Below are 12,651 nucleotides of genomic sequence, written 5' to 3'. Positions count from 1 at the left end.
TGCCGCTATAACAAATAAAACAGCATTTTTTAATGTAGATTAACAGATAGTCACAACAAAAACAAATGAAAACAATAATAAGAAAACGAGCGAAGCGCGGCAGCGGCAACGAGACATCGTCGGCAGCCGCTGACGCCTGCTGCTCGCTTAAACATGACCACGGTTTGGTATTCAGCTTCTGCCGAAAAATTTTCAGCACAACAAAAAGTAGATAAAAACATTGCACTTACCCTGGAAATTATCGTCATTCTCTTCCTCTGATGCCATGCTTGCAGATAAATGCAACTTTTTACCGTTTTATGCACAATAATAGCGCCTAATTTTCACAACAAATAATTAAGCACACACAGACACGACGAGAAAAAAATATACGAAACGCTTCTGTATAGAGGTGGGAAATTATCGATATATTTATTGAAAATATCGATAGTTGTATGGTTAGAGTAATTTAAGAAACCCAACGTGAATTAAAAAACAAACTAAACAAAATGAAAATATGATTTACTTATTAAAACAGAAATATACATTTTTAATAAATGAATGTTACACATATGATTGAGCCATAATCGATAACTTATGATATATCTCCGAAAAATATAGCGTGTAGTGGTGAAACTGAGGGCCACGAGTTGCTATCGATAAAAAAGCTAATGTAAGGAGCTGCTTTAAAAAATTCCCGTCTAATTTCAAACAATATTAAAAAAATATCGCTCTATTAGTCACATGATGCAATGTTATGTTATGTTTCTAAATTATTTTCCATGAAATTACATCAAAATTTGAACTTTAATTTTAGTTACTAGTTCGATTAAACCAGTTCAAAAATGAGCATACAACTCTTACTGTCAATGGAAAGAAGAATGGGACAACCCTGTTTTTTGCCAAAGAAATTTTCACGTAAACGTTTTTGCAGATAAACATTCGACAAATACCAAAAAAAAAATAAAAAGCATTGCGGATAGAGCGGAATGTGCAAAGTTTTTTGGTAAATAACTTTAACGTCTTTAGCCAGATCAATTTAATTGCGAATATTATGTCGTCCATTATAACGCGCAAGGATGCAGAAAGCGCCGACGCCGACGAGCACAAATCGAAACAAGCTTCAGCAACAGCCAACAAACGCAGCGCTGCTGGCCCCGACGTCAGCGTCGATGCGGTGCCAAAGAAGTCACGTTTTGATGTCAAGGAGAAGAATGGTGGAGCGCCGCCCATCGATGCGATGGCCTCCTCCCTGAGTTCCACACAAATTAAACTGATGATGGCGCATGCGCAGCGCGAGATCGAGGAGCGCAAGCGCGCGCTTAGCAATCTCCGTGATAAGGATCCGTTGCTGGCGTCTGTGCCTCAAATTGGAATGCCAGTTGCGTTGGCCACCCAAGCGCTGTCCAAGAAACCTACACCTGAAGATGCGGACAAGGCCAAAAAGATTGCTGAACTGCAGGCACAAATACGCGCAAAGCTAACAGGAAATCTGGCCAATCTTATCCAGCAGCAGCCAACAGCAGTTGCGGCAGCAGCTGCTGCAGCTGCCCAGCAACAACAGGAGCGACCCAAGCCCCTAATTCTAGATGAGGAGGGACGAACTGTGGATAAGAGTGGACGTGCCATTAATATTCCTACAGTGACACCCACGCTCAAGGCGAATATACGTGCCAAGAAGCGCGAAGTATTCCAGCGCCAGACAACTGGCAGCGAGGGCAGCACTCACAGCGGAGCAGTCAGCACTGGTCAGGATGATGCCATTAAATATTTTGATGATCGAATTGCTCAGAAACCAACATTGCGCAATAAGCGCACATTGCGCTTCCATGAGCCCGGTAAATTTCAGCAGCTCGCGGAGCGTATGCGTATGAAGAGTCAATTGGAGCGATTGCAAAACGAGATATCTCAAATAGCACGGAAGACGGGCATTTCATCGGCCACCAAGCTGGCATTAATTGCCCCTAAGCAGGACATGCCCGATGATGTGCCTGCTATGGAATGGTGGGATTCAGTCATACTCACCCAGGATATGCAGACACTGGATGAGACAAGCGGCAAAATTAGCATTCGGAAAACGGCCATTAGTAATCTCATAGAGCATCCTACACAAATGAAGCCGCCAAGTGAGTAGAAATTATAAAACTATCAATCTCATTTGGTCCTTCCAAATTACAATTAGAGTTATATCACTAATGAAATCGCCATTCACAGATGAGCCATTGAAACCTGTTTACTTGCCCGTCTTTCTTACCAAAAAGGAACGCAAAAAGTTGCGTCGTCAGAATCGGCGTGAAGCCTGGAAAGAAGAGCAGGAAAAGATACGTTTGGGTCTTGTGGCGCCACCGGAGCCAAAGCTGCGTATATCGAATCTGATGCGTGTGCTGGGCACAGATGCTGTGCAGGATCCCACCAAAATCGAGGCACATGTGCGCGAGCAAATGGCCAAACGTCAGAAGGCTCACGAGGATGCTAACAACGCACGTAAACTGACCAGCGAGCAAAAGAGCGAAAAGAAGCAGCGGAAACTAAAGGAAGATACCAGTTGCGGCGTCCATGTTAGTGTCTATCGTATTCGTGATCTGCAGGATAACCAAAGCAAAAAGTTTAAAGTGGAAACTAATGCGAAGCAATTGCAAATGACTGGCAGCGTTGTCCTATTTCGAGACTGCTGTGTTGTTGTCGTTGAGGGCGGCCCCAAGCAGCAGAAAAAATACCGCCGACTCATGCTGCACCGTATTAAATGGGAGGAGGACATGGTGAATGGAAATGATGGGCAGGATGTGCCCAACTCCTGTGTGCTCGTCTGGGAAGGCACAAGTCAGCGTCGTCATTTTGGCGAAATCAAGTTCAAAATCTTTCCTATGGAGAAAATGGCACGTGAATTCTTTCAAAAGCATCAAGTGGAACACTACTGGGATCTGGCCTACTCAGGCGCCGTGTTAGAGGCCTCCACAGATCAGCAGTAGTAGTTATAAACCATATAACGACGCAGCTGTTTAGACCACAAAATTTGTTAAAAGTTTAGGTTATAAGCTAAAAATTAAAAACATTCAGTTTTATGTACATCGCAACGAAACATTTATTTCTTAGCATATGGATCTTCCTTAATGTTGGATTGTATGAACTCATGAAGTCCCTGTTGCTTCAGTCTTTCAATTATTATCGCCAGACGTTCATCCTCCAAACGTTCCTCCTCTCTTTCACGCATATCCAATATGTGCTGCTCCTTGACCCGCTCACTGAGCACGCGTCGAATTAGCTGCCTCAGTGACTTATTGATTTCCAGCGTATAGTCAAGCAGTCGGACATAGGTCTCGGGCTTAAGGTAACCGCACTGTTGACATTGCGCCAGCTGCTCAAAGTTGTCCATGCTGGCATTAATAAGTAGCCCATGTTCCTGCACCGACTCATCTTTATTAGTGCTCCCACTGCTGCCTAGCAAAGCATTGCCGCCTCGATGTTGCCAGAATAGTTCCTCGATCTTGGCGCTGGGATTAACAAACGGACAGCCTCGATAGATGCACGCCGTGGATGCCGTAATCAAATCGTATGTGGAGATGCCGCACTCAATGAGTGCAACTCCACAGCAATTGATTGCGGTACTCAGCAAACAACCATCGTCGTCCATTATAAGCACCCGAATATCCAGCTGGAAATTGAGAAATTCATTTCGGCAAACTAGCGGCTCCAGTGCCTTTGTCAACATACTGCCCAAATGCTTCTCACGCTCTGGGACTGACTCCAGATCACCGGTGGCAAAGGCCGCAAAATTTACATAGCAATTGATGACGCCCATGTTAACACGGCGAACACTCGAACGAACCAACTCACGCGGCGGCGCCACAATTGCCATCAGTTTGGTGTTGCCATATTCCATGTACGCAGATCCGCGAACTGTTGTTAAAACGCCAGCGCGAATAACTATAAATGGGTTAAGCTAGTAAACAAAACACAAAAGCTGCACATTTTGATACTTACAGGTGGACCGTGGAGCAACCACAACCTGAGTGGGCTTCTCAATGCTTTCAAAGAAATCTTCACAATCTTTCGGTGTAGTATATAGTTGATCTGCTATGGTTGCACCATCAAGGAGCGTGTTTTTAGTTTGTGTAATTCGTAACATTTTTTTCTTCTAAAAATGCCGCACAATTGAATCAAAACATGTGTTTTAAAATTACAGGCAGTGCTGTAAAACGTTATGTGGCATTATACTGATACTGAAAACATCGGTAAATATTGTTGTTGTCAAACAATGATTTTCCGATGTTTTCACATCACTAATTAAAAATGGTTGGCAATTCATGCTTTTGACAGCTCAAAAAGCGCTTTGTAATTCTGCTGAGTAGTAAAGGAAAGAAAAAGAGACTAAACGGAGAAAAGTGAACGCCGGATTATTAAAAAAAATACTTTTTTATATTTGTAAAATTAAACAAAGGGCTCACACAGCATGACTGGTGAAACCAAGTTGGAGAAAAAGCCTCTTGGCGATGCCAAGGACCTTAAAGGCAAGGGACAAGAAAGTAGCAAGGCCAAAAAAGATGAAAAAGAGCAGCAGCCCGAGCTATCCGATGAGGATCAACAGCTGCAGGAAGAGTTGGAGATGTTGGTGTTACGTTTGCAGGAAAAAGACAAGCAAATGTATCAGCCAGCACTCGAAATGATGGCCAAGTTGATCCGCGCCTCAACGACTTCGATGACATCGGTGCCCAAGCCACTAAAATTTATGCGTCCTCACTATGAGACCATGAAGAAGGTATACAAGCAAATGCCCGACGAGCGTTCACGCCAACTATGCGCTGACATAATTTCAGTGCTCTCCATGACCATGGGCAGTGGTAAAGATTGTCTAGCCTATCGCTTCCTCTGCGATCGCAACCAGGCCATTGGCGACTGGGGTCACGAATATGTGCGTCATTTGTCTGGCGAAATATCCGCACACTATCACGACACGACGGGTGAGTTTCGTACTCAGCTCATCCAATTGGTTAAGCAGATAATACCGTACAACATGGAGCATAATGCAGAGGCAGATGCCTGTGATTTGCTCATTGAGATTGATCATTTGCATTTGCTGGCTGAATATGTGGATGAGTCCGCCTATCCTCGTGTCTGCTTGTATCTGCAGTCCTGCTATCCCTACGTACCCGAGCCGGACAACACGATTATTCTAGAGACGGCTCTACAGCTGGCCCGGAAGTTCCACCAGCATACGCAGGCCATGAGGCTGGCCCTGATGCTAAACGATATGGGCAAGATTGGCGACATATTCAAGGAGCCCAAGGAGCCAGCAATGCAGAAACAACTTGCCTTTATGCTCGCGCGCCAGCAGGTGTGTCTGGATCTGGATGAGTCCCTGTCGGACTACGATGATTTAATGGAAATTATGTCGAATGCAAATTTGAATAAGCATTTCTTGAATTTGGCCCGTGAGCTGGACATTATGGAACCAAAGACCCCCGAAGATATTTACAAATCGCATTTGGATAATTCCCGCTCGCGCTTCGCATCCATTCAAGTGGATTCGGCAAAGCAGAATTTGGCTGCCAGCTTTGTGAATGGTTTTGTTAATGCCGGATTCGGTGTGGACAAATTGCTCTCAGAGGATGGAAATAAGTGGTTGTATAAGAATAAGGAGCATGGCATGCTCTCGGCCACAGCCTCCCTGGGTCTGATTCTGCTCTGGGATGTCGATGGTGGCTTGACTATGATTGATAAATATCTTTACTCCACCGACGACAACATTAAGTCGGGCGCTTTGCTGGCCTGCGGCATTGTCAACTGCGGCATACGCAACGAAGTGGATCCGGCACACGCTTTGCTCTCCGATTATATTGAAAACCAGAATACGTGCATGCGCATAGGCGCGATTTTGGGATTGGGCATCGCCTATGCTGGCTCTAATCGGGCCATTGTCATCGATACGCTGAAAACGATATTTGCCAGCAATGGCAAAACAGCTGCTAGTGTTGAGATTCTGGGAATAACTGCACTATCACTGGGATTGATAAGCGTTGGCTCGTGCAATGCTGAGATTACTGAGATCTTGCTGCAGACCATCATGGGTTTGACCAAGTCAGATCTGAAGGATACCTATACGCGTTTCCTTTGGCTGGGCTTGGGTCTCCTCTACTTGGGGCGTCAGAAGTCCACAGAGGCCGTCATGATGACACTGGAGGTGTTGGAGGAGCCATATCGCAGCATGGCCACCACTATGGTGGACATCTGTGCCTATGCTGGCACTGGCAATGTGCTTAAAATTCAGCAGCTGCTTCACATATGCTCCGATCATTATGAGTCTACCAGCGCCGATGAGGAGAAAGAGAAGAGCAAGAAGGATAAGAGCAAGGAGAAGGTAAATAGCTAAATGAGCTGAGTGTACTTTATATTAATTATGTTTTTATTGCAGGAGAAGGATAAGGACAAGGAGAAGGAGAAGGAAAAGGAGCGCGAAAAAGATCTGTCGGCTACACAATCGATTGCTGTGTTGGGCATTGCTCTGATTGCCATGGGTGAGGACATTGGTGCCGAGATGGCGTATCGCTCGTTTGGCAATCTGTTGCGCTATTGCGAACCCTCTATTCGACGTGCAGTTCCCCTCGCTCTGGGTCTGATATCTGCCTCCAACCCTAAGTTGAATATCCTCGATACGTTGAGCAAGTTCTCACACGACAGCGATGCAGAGGTGGCACACAATGCCATCTTTGCCATGGGACTGGTGGGTGCTGGCACCAATAATGCACGTCTCGCCTCGATGCTTCGTCAACTGGCTCAGTACCACTCAAAGGATCCGAGCAATTTGTTCATGGTGCGCATTGCTCAGAGTTTGACGCATTTGGGCAAGGGTACACTCTCTCTTAGCCCGTATCACAGTGATCGCCAGTTAATGAATCCGATGGGTGTTGCTGGCTTGATGGCCACTTTGGTATCGCTTCTTGATGTCAAGAATCTTATCCTCAATCGTTCCCATTATCTGTTGTACACCCTGGTACCGGCCATGCAGGCACGCATGCTCATCACCTTCGACGAGGAGCTCAATCAGCTGCAGGTGCCGGTCCGTGTGGGCATTGCCATCGATGTGGTTGGCCAGGCGGGTAAACCGAAGACCATAACCGGCTTCCAAACACACACCACGCCCGTGCTGCTGGCAATTGGCGAACGCGCCGAATTGGCCACCGATGAGTATATCTCGCTAACACCCGTCATGGAAGGATTTGTAATATTGAAGAAGAATCCTAATTTTGTCAAGTAGTTTCACGTCTAATTAATGTCAAATATCGCCCATATAAGAAAAGTCCAAAATTAAACCTAACTCCCTAAAAATGGTCGTCTCTTTATTGGCAAATGAACGCAAATTGCATACAATAATAAATAAAAACTTAAATATATAAATATTGATAATTTTTATTGTTAAATAATAATGTTGAGAACCATCTGATCGTATAGATATATACATATATATGAGATAAATACAAATACGCTGTAGGCAGGTATTTAGTTTCTACCGGAACAAACAAATTTAAATTGAAATTTATAAGCATTTTCGTTTCACTGAAGCGCTTAAATCTTATTAAGCAAGCAACAATATACCCTAGCTATCAATCAGCTTGCGTAAATGTTAAATATTTTAAGTAATTGATACATTTAAAATCATTTATATAACGTTTGCGAAAATTTATTTGCTTAACAATTCTTAGAACTGTTTTTAGTTCTGATACATTGCACGTTGTGGACGTATTAGCATTGTCACGGATTTTAGGGACAGATTATCCTTCCAGCTCATGGCTTGTATGTTTGCGGTTTCATAGTTGAAATATCTACCATTGAGATTGCTGAATATCATGGAAATTATTAGTTTTTGAACTATTACTAATAATATATGCTGACTTACCAGCCCTCAGCCATGTTTTTGAAATACCACCAGCCTCCATGATAACTGACAGCGGTATTGTAATACCCCCCTTGGTTGTTGTCCTGATCGTAGGTTGAAAACTTGGAATACAAACTGCCAGAGAGTCTGTCGCCCGCAGTGCCACTGAATGCGCCCAGCATTCTCAACTCATATTTCGTATCTTCGCCGCCAATTTGAAAGTTACTATATCGAGCATAGGACTTCATGCCATTAAAGTTTTCTAAGTGTATATACAGTTCATGGGGCTCAGAGCTGGTTAGGCGATAGAGAGTTTCCAGGCCGATAAAGTAATCGCCACCCAGTTGACCAAAACCATTACGATACTCAGCCCAACTTCTATAAAAGTCCGGGGAACCATCGAAGCGTCGCTGTATCACCAGCCATCCAGGACCCGCTGTACGTCCATCGCACAGAACGGAAGTTGGCCCAATGCGCGGTATTTCGATTGTCGCAATAGTTGTCTGTTGTCCCATTGGTAAACAGTTGCTTGAACGTGCTATGAAGTCGTTCATTCCATTGCTAATGGACCCGATTATGGGTCCAGAATTCTGGATCGTATGGCCGTCGCACTTGTTTTGCAATTGATTCAATAATTTTAGCTGCGTGTTTTGACTTAATTGTATATTTTCCTTTAAGCTCAGAATGATGGACCTTAGCTGCGCCACTTTATTTACTAGTTCATCGGTTAATCCATTGCTTGCTTCAACATTCCCATCTGTGCCGCACTTGTTCTCAAGTAATCCTTTTGTATACTTGAGCACCTGAATTTGCTTTTCCTTAAACTGATTCTCAGCTAACTTTACTGTCAACTCGTCTATTTTTTCCTGCAGCTTCCCATTCAGGCGTTCGACTTGCACCAACTGTGAGGTGATTATCAGTGGATTCTGTATAACATTTATTGAATTATTCATTTAAATCCTTGCCCTATTTTATTGGAACTTACATCCGCCGGAGAAACAGCAGCTGCCACATAGAATCCAGCTACTGCAATTAATAAACAGAACTTCATTTCGCTTTGAGGACTGTGCGTCAATAAAGCAACAAGTGGATTGAGTCACAAATTCTAAGCTTGCAGGTAGAAATCTTTTTGACTTAAAGGCATCAAGCCGTAACCGTCACCCTTGTAAACTAATAGACAAAGAATTCGTAACGGGAACCATAACTTTGACCTTTGAAATTCTAATATCCCATTTAATCAGTCGATTCTCAATACTTATACAAATACCATTATATAAGTGATAATCCATAATATTTAAGCTTTTAATCTTGAAATGCTAAATTTAATATTCAAATGAGAAACCCAATTACAAAAAAATTATCAAATCCTGTACGTGATTGCTTGGGCTATATAATATATAAAGTAAATCTAGTATAAGGCATAAATCTTATAAGGAATAAAAACATCATTAAACATTGCACAAGTAATAAAATTGTTTACTAATCCTTGATGTAGCTCGCAGTGCGCATTTTTCTCTACATACAAAGTTTAATTATATGTTACAGTACTTTGCAAATATATATATATATATATATATATAGTATGCGTACATATATAAATATATGTTTTATAATAATAAATGTAAATGTATCGTTTTATATTTATGCATTTTGCACTGAAATGTTTGACAGTTGTCACTTGTGATTTCGGTTCATCGCAATAAGAATCATAAAAACAAATCACATTATTAAACTTAACGACAATTTATGTAAAGTCGCTAACAACGTACAGAAGTTAAAATTGGTTAACGTAGTTGTCTCATGAGTGGAGCCTAAGCACTTGACATCGCAGGTGGTGGCGCAACTGCTGCTTGTGGTGGTCCTAGTTGCGTTTGTTCAGTGCTGGCTGCTGGTGGTTGCGGAGGCTGCAGCTGCTGCGGCGGTGGCTGCGGCTGCGGCGCAAATGCATGCGCCATCTGCGGCGGCAGCGGTGTTGGCTGAGTAGGAAACAGACCGCCCATTGACGGCTGCACCTGAGGATACGTGGGCACAGTTTGGGCAGCAGCCCCAGCAGCTGGATACGATAGAGCTGCCGGTGCAGTCATATAGATCTGCTGTTGATGTTGCTGCGGCAATCCTGCCATTGAGAACATGGGCACGGCTGGTGGTGGTAGTGTTGCTGCAGTTGCTTGTGGGAATGGCAATTGAGCGGCTGGGATACCGCCAACGCTAACATTCGTACTTTGTTGTGGGTTATTGGGATCGAAAACACCGGGTATGTAGATGTTCGCTGGCGGTGCAAGTGGTTGTGGTTGTGGTTGGGGTTGTGGTTGCTGTGGCGCTGCAGGGACTTCAGCAACAGCAACTGGAGCTGGAACTGCTGGCGGTGCTATGTTGCTAGCTGGATTGGCCACCTGGGGTTCAGCAATCTTAGCTTGATTCTCAAGTGCCGCGCTCAATGCATCCGTTCCATCATCCGGGTTGAAATAGGTCTTGAATACGCTCTGTGCCGGGGGTTCAATTGTTGGTGGCCGTATCTCAGAGTTGGTTGAGCCAAATGTGTTTGCCAGTGGCGGTATATAAGGCAACGTTGGTGCAACAACACCACTGGTAGCTACAACAGGCGGCGCAACAGGATTAGGTTGGCCACTGGGTGTCGCTGCAACAGGTCCCGTGGAAGGAGTCGGTGTAGGTGCAGGCTGCACTGGTATACGATGCAGATAGCCATACCCAATGCCACAGCCCAGAGCTCCCTCGCCGCCCCAAGCAGTGTTCGGCTTAATGGTAACCTCTCTGCAAGCATCATCGTCTAGATTGTAGACGTACATCTTGAGCGGCTGCTGCTCATGCGTCTCGATCAGAGTGAATAGATCATCGTTCTCATGGCGAATGGCATCAGCCCCGATTACATAATCGCTGTAGGCTCGCAAACCCGCCAGCTCGGCCGGTGAATTGGGATGCACCTCCAGAATGTGCCACACACTCTCATTGGCACCCTCGAAGGAGCAGAAGCGTATGCTAACACCCAACAGTCCTTGGCCGCCCCAGCTGTTGTTGGGTGTCAATGTCAGCTCGCGCACGGTTTGTGTTTTGCTCGAATAGACGGTGATGCGAACAGGTTTATCGACATTCTGACGTAGCAGCTCCTTTAGCATATCATTGTCCTGATCTAGACGTGTGCCTGCTATGGCTACTATAAAGTCAAAGAATGCTTCCAAGCCAGCCTTTTGGCCGGGCGAGTTGTCTTGCACCTTGAGTACGTGGTAGCCTATTATTGTACAATATACAAAATTATGTTTATTTTTCATTCACGTCAGTGTGTGCGTGTATGCATATGATTGGTTGTCAATTCTTCTACTGTAATTGACACAGTTTACGTGGTTGTGTTTTATTACCTTCAGTGCCGCCGCCGGGTACGTGAACGCTGTGACTTGATCCCATTGTTTTATCGCTTTAAGCAACAAATATGTTAGTGACTTAATTTGCTGACAATACAGCTTCAATCGTTTAATTTTGATGCGGCACTAAAAAGAGTTCTGTTCTTCGTGGCAATTTTTGTGGTACAAATTTCAGTGTTTTAAATGCTCTCGGTTAATGCATCTCGCTCGCACACCGACCAGGGATGCGAGACTAATGTTATAAGTGTTATCGAAATTCGATTTGATCTCTACGGCATTAACAGAGGAGCTAATCGGAAATAAATAAATAGATTAAACCTATGAAAGGTAAATACACTAACATAAGACTTAATTCCTTCTTTAACAAATAATTGAGTTCAATAGTTTTTATTTGATTTTAATTCAATGCGTATGTCTATTTAAAATGACAGAATGTAATAAATAATAATTAAAGGAGTCCGTATTATTTCATGGCTGCAGCGACTTGCCATTGCTGCTGGTATTTAGAGACAGCCTCCCGATGTTTCAGCATATCCTTTTCCCTGCAAAGTAAAAAAATTAATATATTTCAATAGTAAAGTAAATCATTTAACGTACATATTCTCCAAAGTGTCCGTGGAACTTTTTAATTCTTTGGATATGTATTCAATGCGTTTGCCAACGTTTTGCCGAGAGTCCTCCAGTTCTTGTTTTACTAGAACAGGACCAAGCAGCTTAAAAACTTTGTTGTCGGGGCCAAGCAAATTTAATTCGTCTAGCACACACTTATTTTCGTTCAACTGACTCTCTAGAAGTGCCCGCTGCTTTACTACCTTAACGCAAGCTGTAAATGAAAAATGTTAATATATGTGAAGACTGCAGAAAATAATTGTAATTAGTTTACATTTTTGAAGGTTTTGATATGACTCAACCTCGGCTTGCATTTTTTTATACAAGGCAGCGCTATTTTTATCCATTTTGTGCAATAAATGTTTAGGATTTCTGAGAATTCTTCAAGATTTAAAACAGTTGCCGGCTTTGACCTGTAAAATAATTTGTTTAACAAAATTAAGCAGACATTGCCCACACTTGGGTGTATGCGTGCCTGAGTATCAATTGACGTTAAGTTATAGCTCCGTCTACTTAATTTTTGGTTGGTATTTTTTGCATTTCCATTAAATACAAATATAGTCCCGGCTATATAAAATATTACTATTTACCTTTTTTCTTTAAAAGAGATGAATATAATTTTGTAGACTGCCACAACCTGGAAAGCAACAGCGCACGCTTTTCTGTTAAAATTTAGCGTTGCCAGTCATCGAAATACAACACTGGAAAACAGCTGACAGTAAATTCTATCATTATTTTCAAGCATTACAAATTGAAATTTAATTAATAAATTTGAAATAATTAGTCATTGTATGATATTAAGAAATTTCATATTAT

The 12,651-nt window shown here is 43.2% G+C and overlaps 7 protein-coding genes across 8 annotated transcripts in view; 2 read left to right on the top strand and 5 right to left on the bottom strand.

The window, feature by feature from the left end:
• The window catches only part of LOC111604425 (chromodomain-helicase-DNA-binding protein Mi-2 homolog), a 28,340-nt gene extending 27,955 nt beyond the window's left edge, over nucleotides 1-385 (bottom strand). Inside the window, exon 1 of the mRNA XM_023322484.2 lies at nucleotides 231-385. Within this exon, the coding sequence (XP_023178252.2) occupies nucleotides 231-267 (37 nt within the window). The 5' untranslated portion in view covers nucleotides 268-385. The remainder of the gene's footprint in view (nucleotides 1-230) is intronic.
• Nucleotides 386-785: 400 nt separating this feature from the next.
• On the top strand, nucleotides 786-2,963 carry LOC111604436 (U4/U6 small nuclear ribonucleoprotein Prp3). Its single transcript, XM_023322501.2, has 2 exons — nucleotides 786-2,105; nucleotides 2,194-2,963. The coding sequence occupies exons 1-2, from the start codon at nucleotides 1,034-1,036 to the stop codon at nucleotides 2,946-2,948; spliced, it is 1,827 nt and encodes a 608-aa protein (XP_023178269.1). The 5' UTR covers nucleotides 786-1,033; the 3' UTR covers nucleotides 2,949-2,963.
• Nucleotides 2,964-3,042: 79 nt separating this feature from the next.
• Nucleotides 3,043-4,257, bottom strand: LOC111604437 (exosome complex component MTR3). The gene is made up of 2 exons (XM_023322502.2): nucleotides 3,961-4,257; nucleotides 3,043-3,903 (listed from the first exon to the last, which is right to left on the bottom strand). The coding sequence occupies exons 1-2, from the start codon at nucleotides 4,103-4,105 to the stop codon at nucleotides 3,062-3,064; spliced, it is 987 nt and encodes a 328-aa protein (XP_023178270.1). The 5' UTR covers nucleotides 4,106-4,257; the 3' UTR covers nucleotides 3,043-3,061.
• Nucleotides 4,258-4,293: 36 nt separating this feature from the next.
• On the top strand, nucleotides 4,294-7,350 carry LOC111604435 (26S proteasome non-ATPase regulatory subunit 2). Its single transcript, XM_023322500.2, has 2 exons — nucleotides 4,294-6,334; nucleotides 6,389-7,350. The coding sequence occupies exons 1-2, from the start codon at nucleotides 4,430-4,432 to the stop codon at nucleotides 7,229-7,231; spliced, it is 2,748 nt and encodes a 915-aa protein (XP_023178268.1). The 5' UTR covers nucleotides 4,294-4,429; the 3' UTR covers nucleotides 7,232-7,350.
• A 297-nt stretch (nucleotides 7,351-7,647) lies between these two features.
• Nucleotides 7,648-8,935, bottom strand: LOC111604455 (ficolin-2-like). Its single transcript, XM_023322533.2, has 3 exons — nucleotides 8,835-8,935; nucleotides 7,871-8,775; nucleotides 7,648-7,811 (listed from the first exon to the last, which is right to left on the bottom strand). The coding sequence occupies exons 1-3, from the start codon at nucleotides 8,898-8,900 to the stop codon at nucleotides 7,685-7,687; spliced, it is 1,098 nt and encodes a 365-aa protein (XP_023178301.1). The 5' UTR covers nucleotides 8,901-8,935; the 3' UTR covers nucleotides 7,648-7,684.
• A 552-nt stretch (nucleotides 8,936-9,487) lies between these two features.
• Nucleotides 9,488-11,465, bottom strand: LOC111604421 (Golgi reassembly-stacking protein 2). Its single transcript, XM_023322477.2, has 2 exons — nucleotides 11,224-11,465; nucleotides 9,488-11,096 (listed from the first exon to the last, which is right to left on the bottom strand). The coding sequence occupies exons 1-2, from the start codon at nucleotides 11,267-11,269 to the stop codon at nucleotides 9,661-9,663; spliced, it is 1,482 nt and encodes a 493-aa protein (XP_023178245.2). The 5' UTR covers nucleotides 11,270-11,465; the 3' UTR covers nucleotides 9,488-9,660.
• Nucleotides 11,466-11,610: 145 nt separating this feature from the next.
• LOC111604422 (probable prefoldin subunit 6) lies at nucleotides 11,611-12,551 on the bottom strand. 2 transcript variants are annotated; one of them, XM_023322478.2, is made up of 4 exons: nucleotides 12,426-12,551; nucleotides 12,110-12,310; nucleotides 11,824-12,049; nucleotides 11,611-11,768 (listed from the first exon to the last, which is right to left on the bottom strand). In XM_023322478.2, the coding sequence occupies exons 2-4, from the start codon at nucleotides 12,180-12,182 to the stop codon at nucleotides 11,690-11,692; spliced, it is 378 nt and encodes a 125-aa protein (XP_023178246.1). In that variant the 5' UTR covers nucleotides 12,183-12,310; nucleotides 12,426-12,551; the 3' UTR covers nucleotides 11,611-11,689. The 2 variants fall into 2 exon arrangements, with proteins under 2 accessions (XP_023178246.1, XP_023178247.1); XM_023322479.2 differs by having other exon boundaries at nucleotides 12,110-12,248.
• Between the last annotated feature and the right edge of the window lie 100 nt (nucleotides 12,552-12,651).

The sequence above is a fragment of the Drosophila hydei genome, unplaced genomic scaffold (genome assembly GCF_003285905.1).
Source record: "Drosophila hydei strain 15085-1641.00,03,60 unplaced genomic scaffold, DhydRS2 tig00000001-arrow-pilon, whole genome shotgun sequence".
NCBI classification, from domain to species: Eukaryota; Metazoa; Arthropoda; class Insecta; order Diptera; family Drosophilidae; genus Drosophila; species Drosophila hydei.
The sequence above is the reverse complement of the archived record's forward strand: the minus strand, read 5'-3'. Positions and strand labels throughout refer to the sequence as shown.

Coding starts and splice junctions, on each gene's coding strand:
- LOC111604436 (XM_023322501.2), top strand. CDS start 1,034: ATGTCGTCCATTATAACGCGCAAGGATGCAGAAAGCGCCGACGCCGAC. Junction 2,106..2,193: donor TACACAAATGAAGCCGCCAA/GTGAGTAGAAAT, acceptor CGCCATTCACAG/ATGAGCCATTGAAACCTGTT.
- LOC111604437 (XM_023322502.2), bottom strand. CDS start 4,105: ATGTTACGAATTACACAAACTAAAAACACGCTCCTTGATGGTGCAACC. Junction 3,904..3,960: donor GGTTGCTCCACGGTCCACCT/GTAAGTATCAAA, acceptor ACCCATTTATAG/TTATTCGCGCTGGCGTTTTA.
- LOC111604435 (XM_023322500.2), top strand. CDS start 4,430: ATGACTGGTGAAACCAAGTTGGAGAAAAAGCCTCTTGGCGATGCCAAG. Junction 6,335..6,388: donor AGGATAAGAGCAAGGAGAAG/GTAAATAGCTAA, acceptor TTTTTATTGCAG/GAGAAGGATAAGGACAAGGA.
- LOC111604455 (XM_023322533.2), bottom strand. CDS start 8,900: ATGAAGTTCTGTTTATTAATTGCAGTAGCTGGATTCTATGTGGCAGCT. Junction 8,776..8,834: donor CTGCTGTTTCTCCGGCGGAT/GTAAGTTCCAAT, acceptor AATGTTATACAG/AATCCACTGATAATCACCTC. Junction 7,812..7,870: donor AAAAACATGGCTGAGGGCTG/GTAAGTCAGCAT, acceptor CATGATATTCAG/CAATCTCAATGGTAGATATT.
- LOC111604421 (XM_023322477.2), bottom strand. CDS start 11,269: ATGGGATCAAGTCACAGCGTTCACGTACCCGGCGGCGGCACTGAAG. Junction 11,097..11,223: donor ACCCGGCGGCGGCACTGAAG/GTAATAAAACAC, acceptor GTACAATAATAG/GCTACCACGTACTCAAGGTG.
- LOC111604422 (XM_023322478.2), bottom strand. CDS start 12,182: ATGGATAAAAATAGCGCTGCCTTGTATAAAAAAATGCAAGCCGAGGTT. Junction 12,050..12,109: donor ATATCAAAACCTTCAAAAAT/GTAAACTAATTA, acceptor TTTCATTTACAG/CTTGCGTTAAGGTAGTAAAG. Junction 11,769..11,823: donor ACGGACACTTTGGAGAATAT/GTACGTTAAATG, acceptor TTTACTTTGCAG/GGAAAAGGATATGCTGAAAC.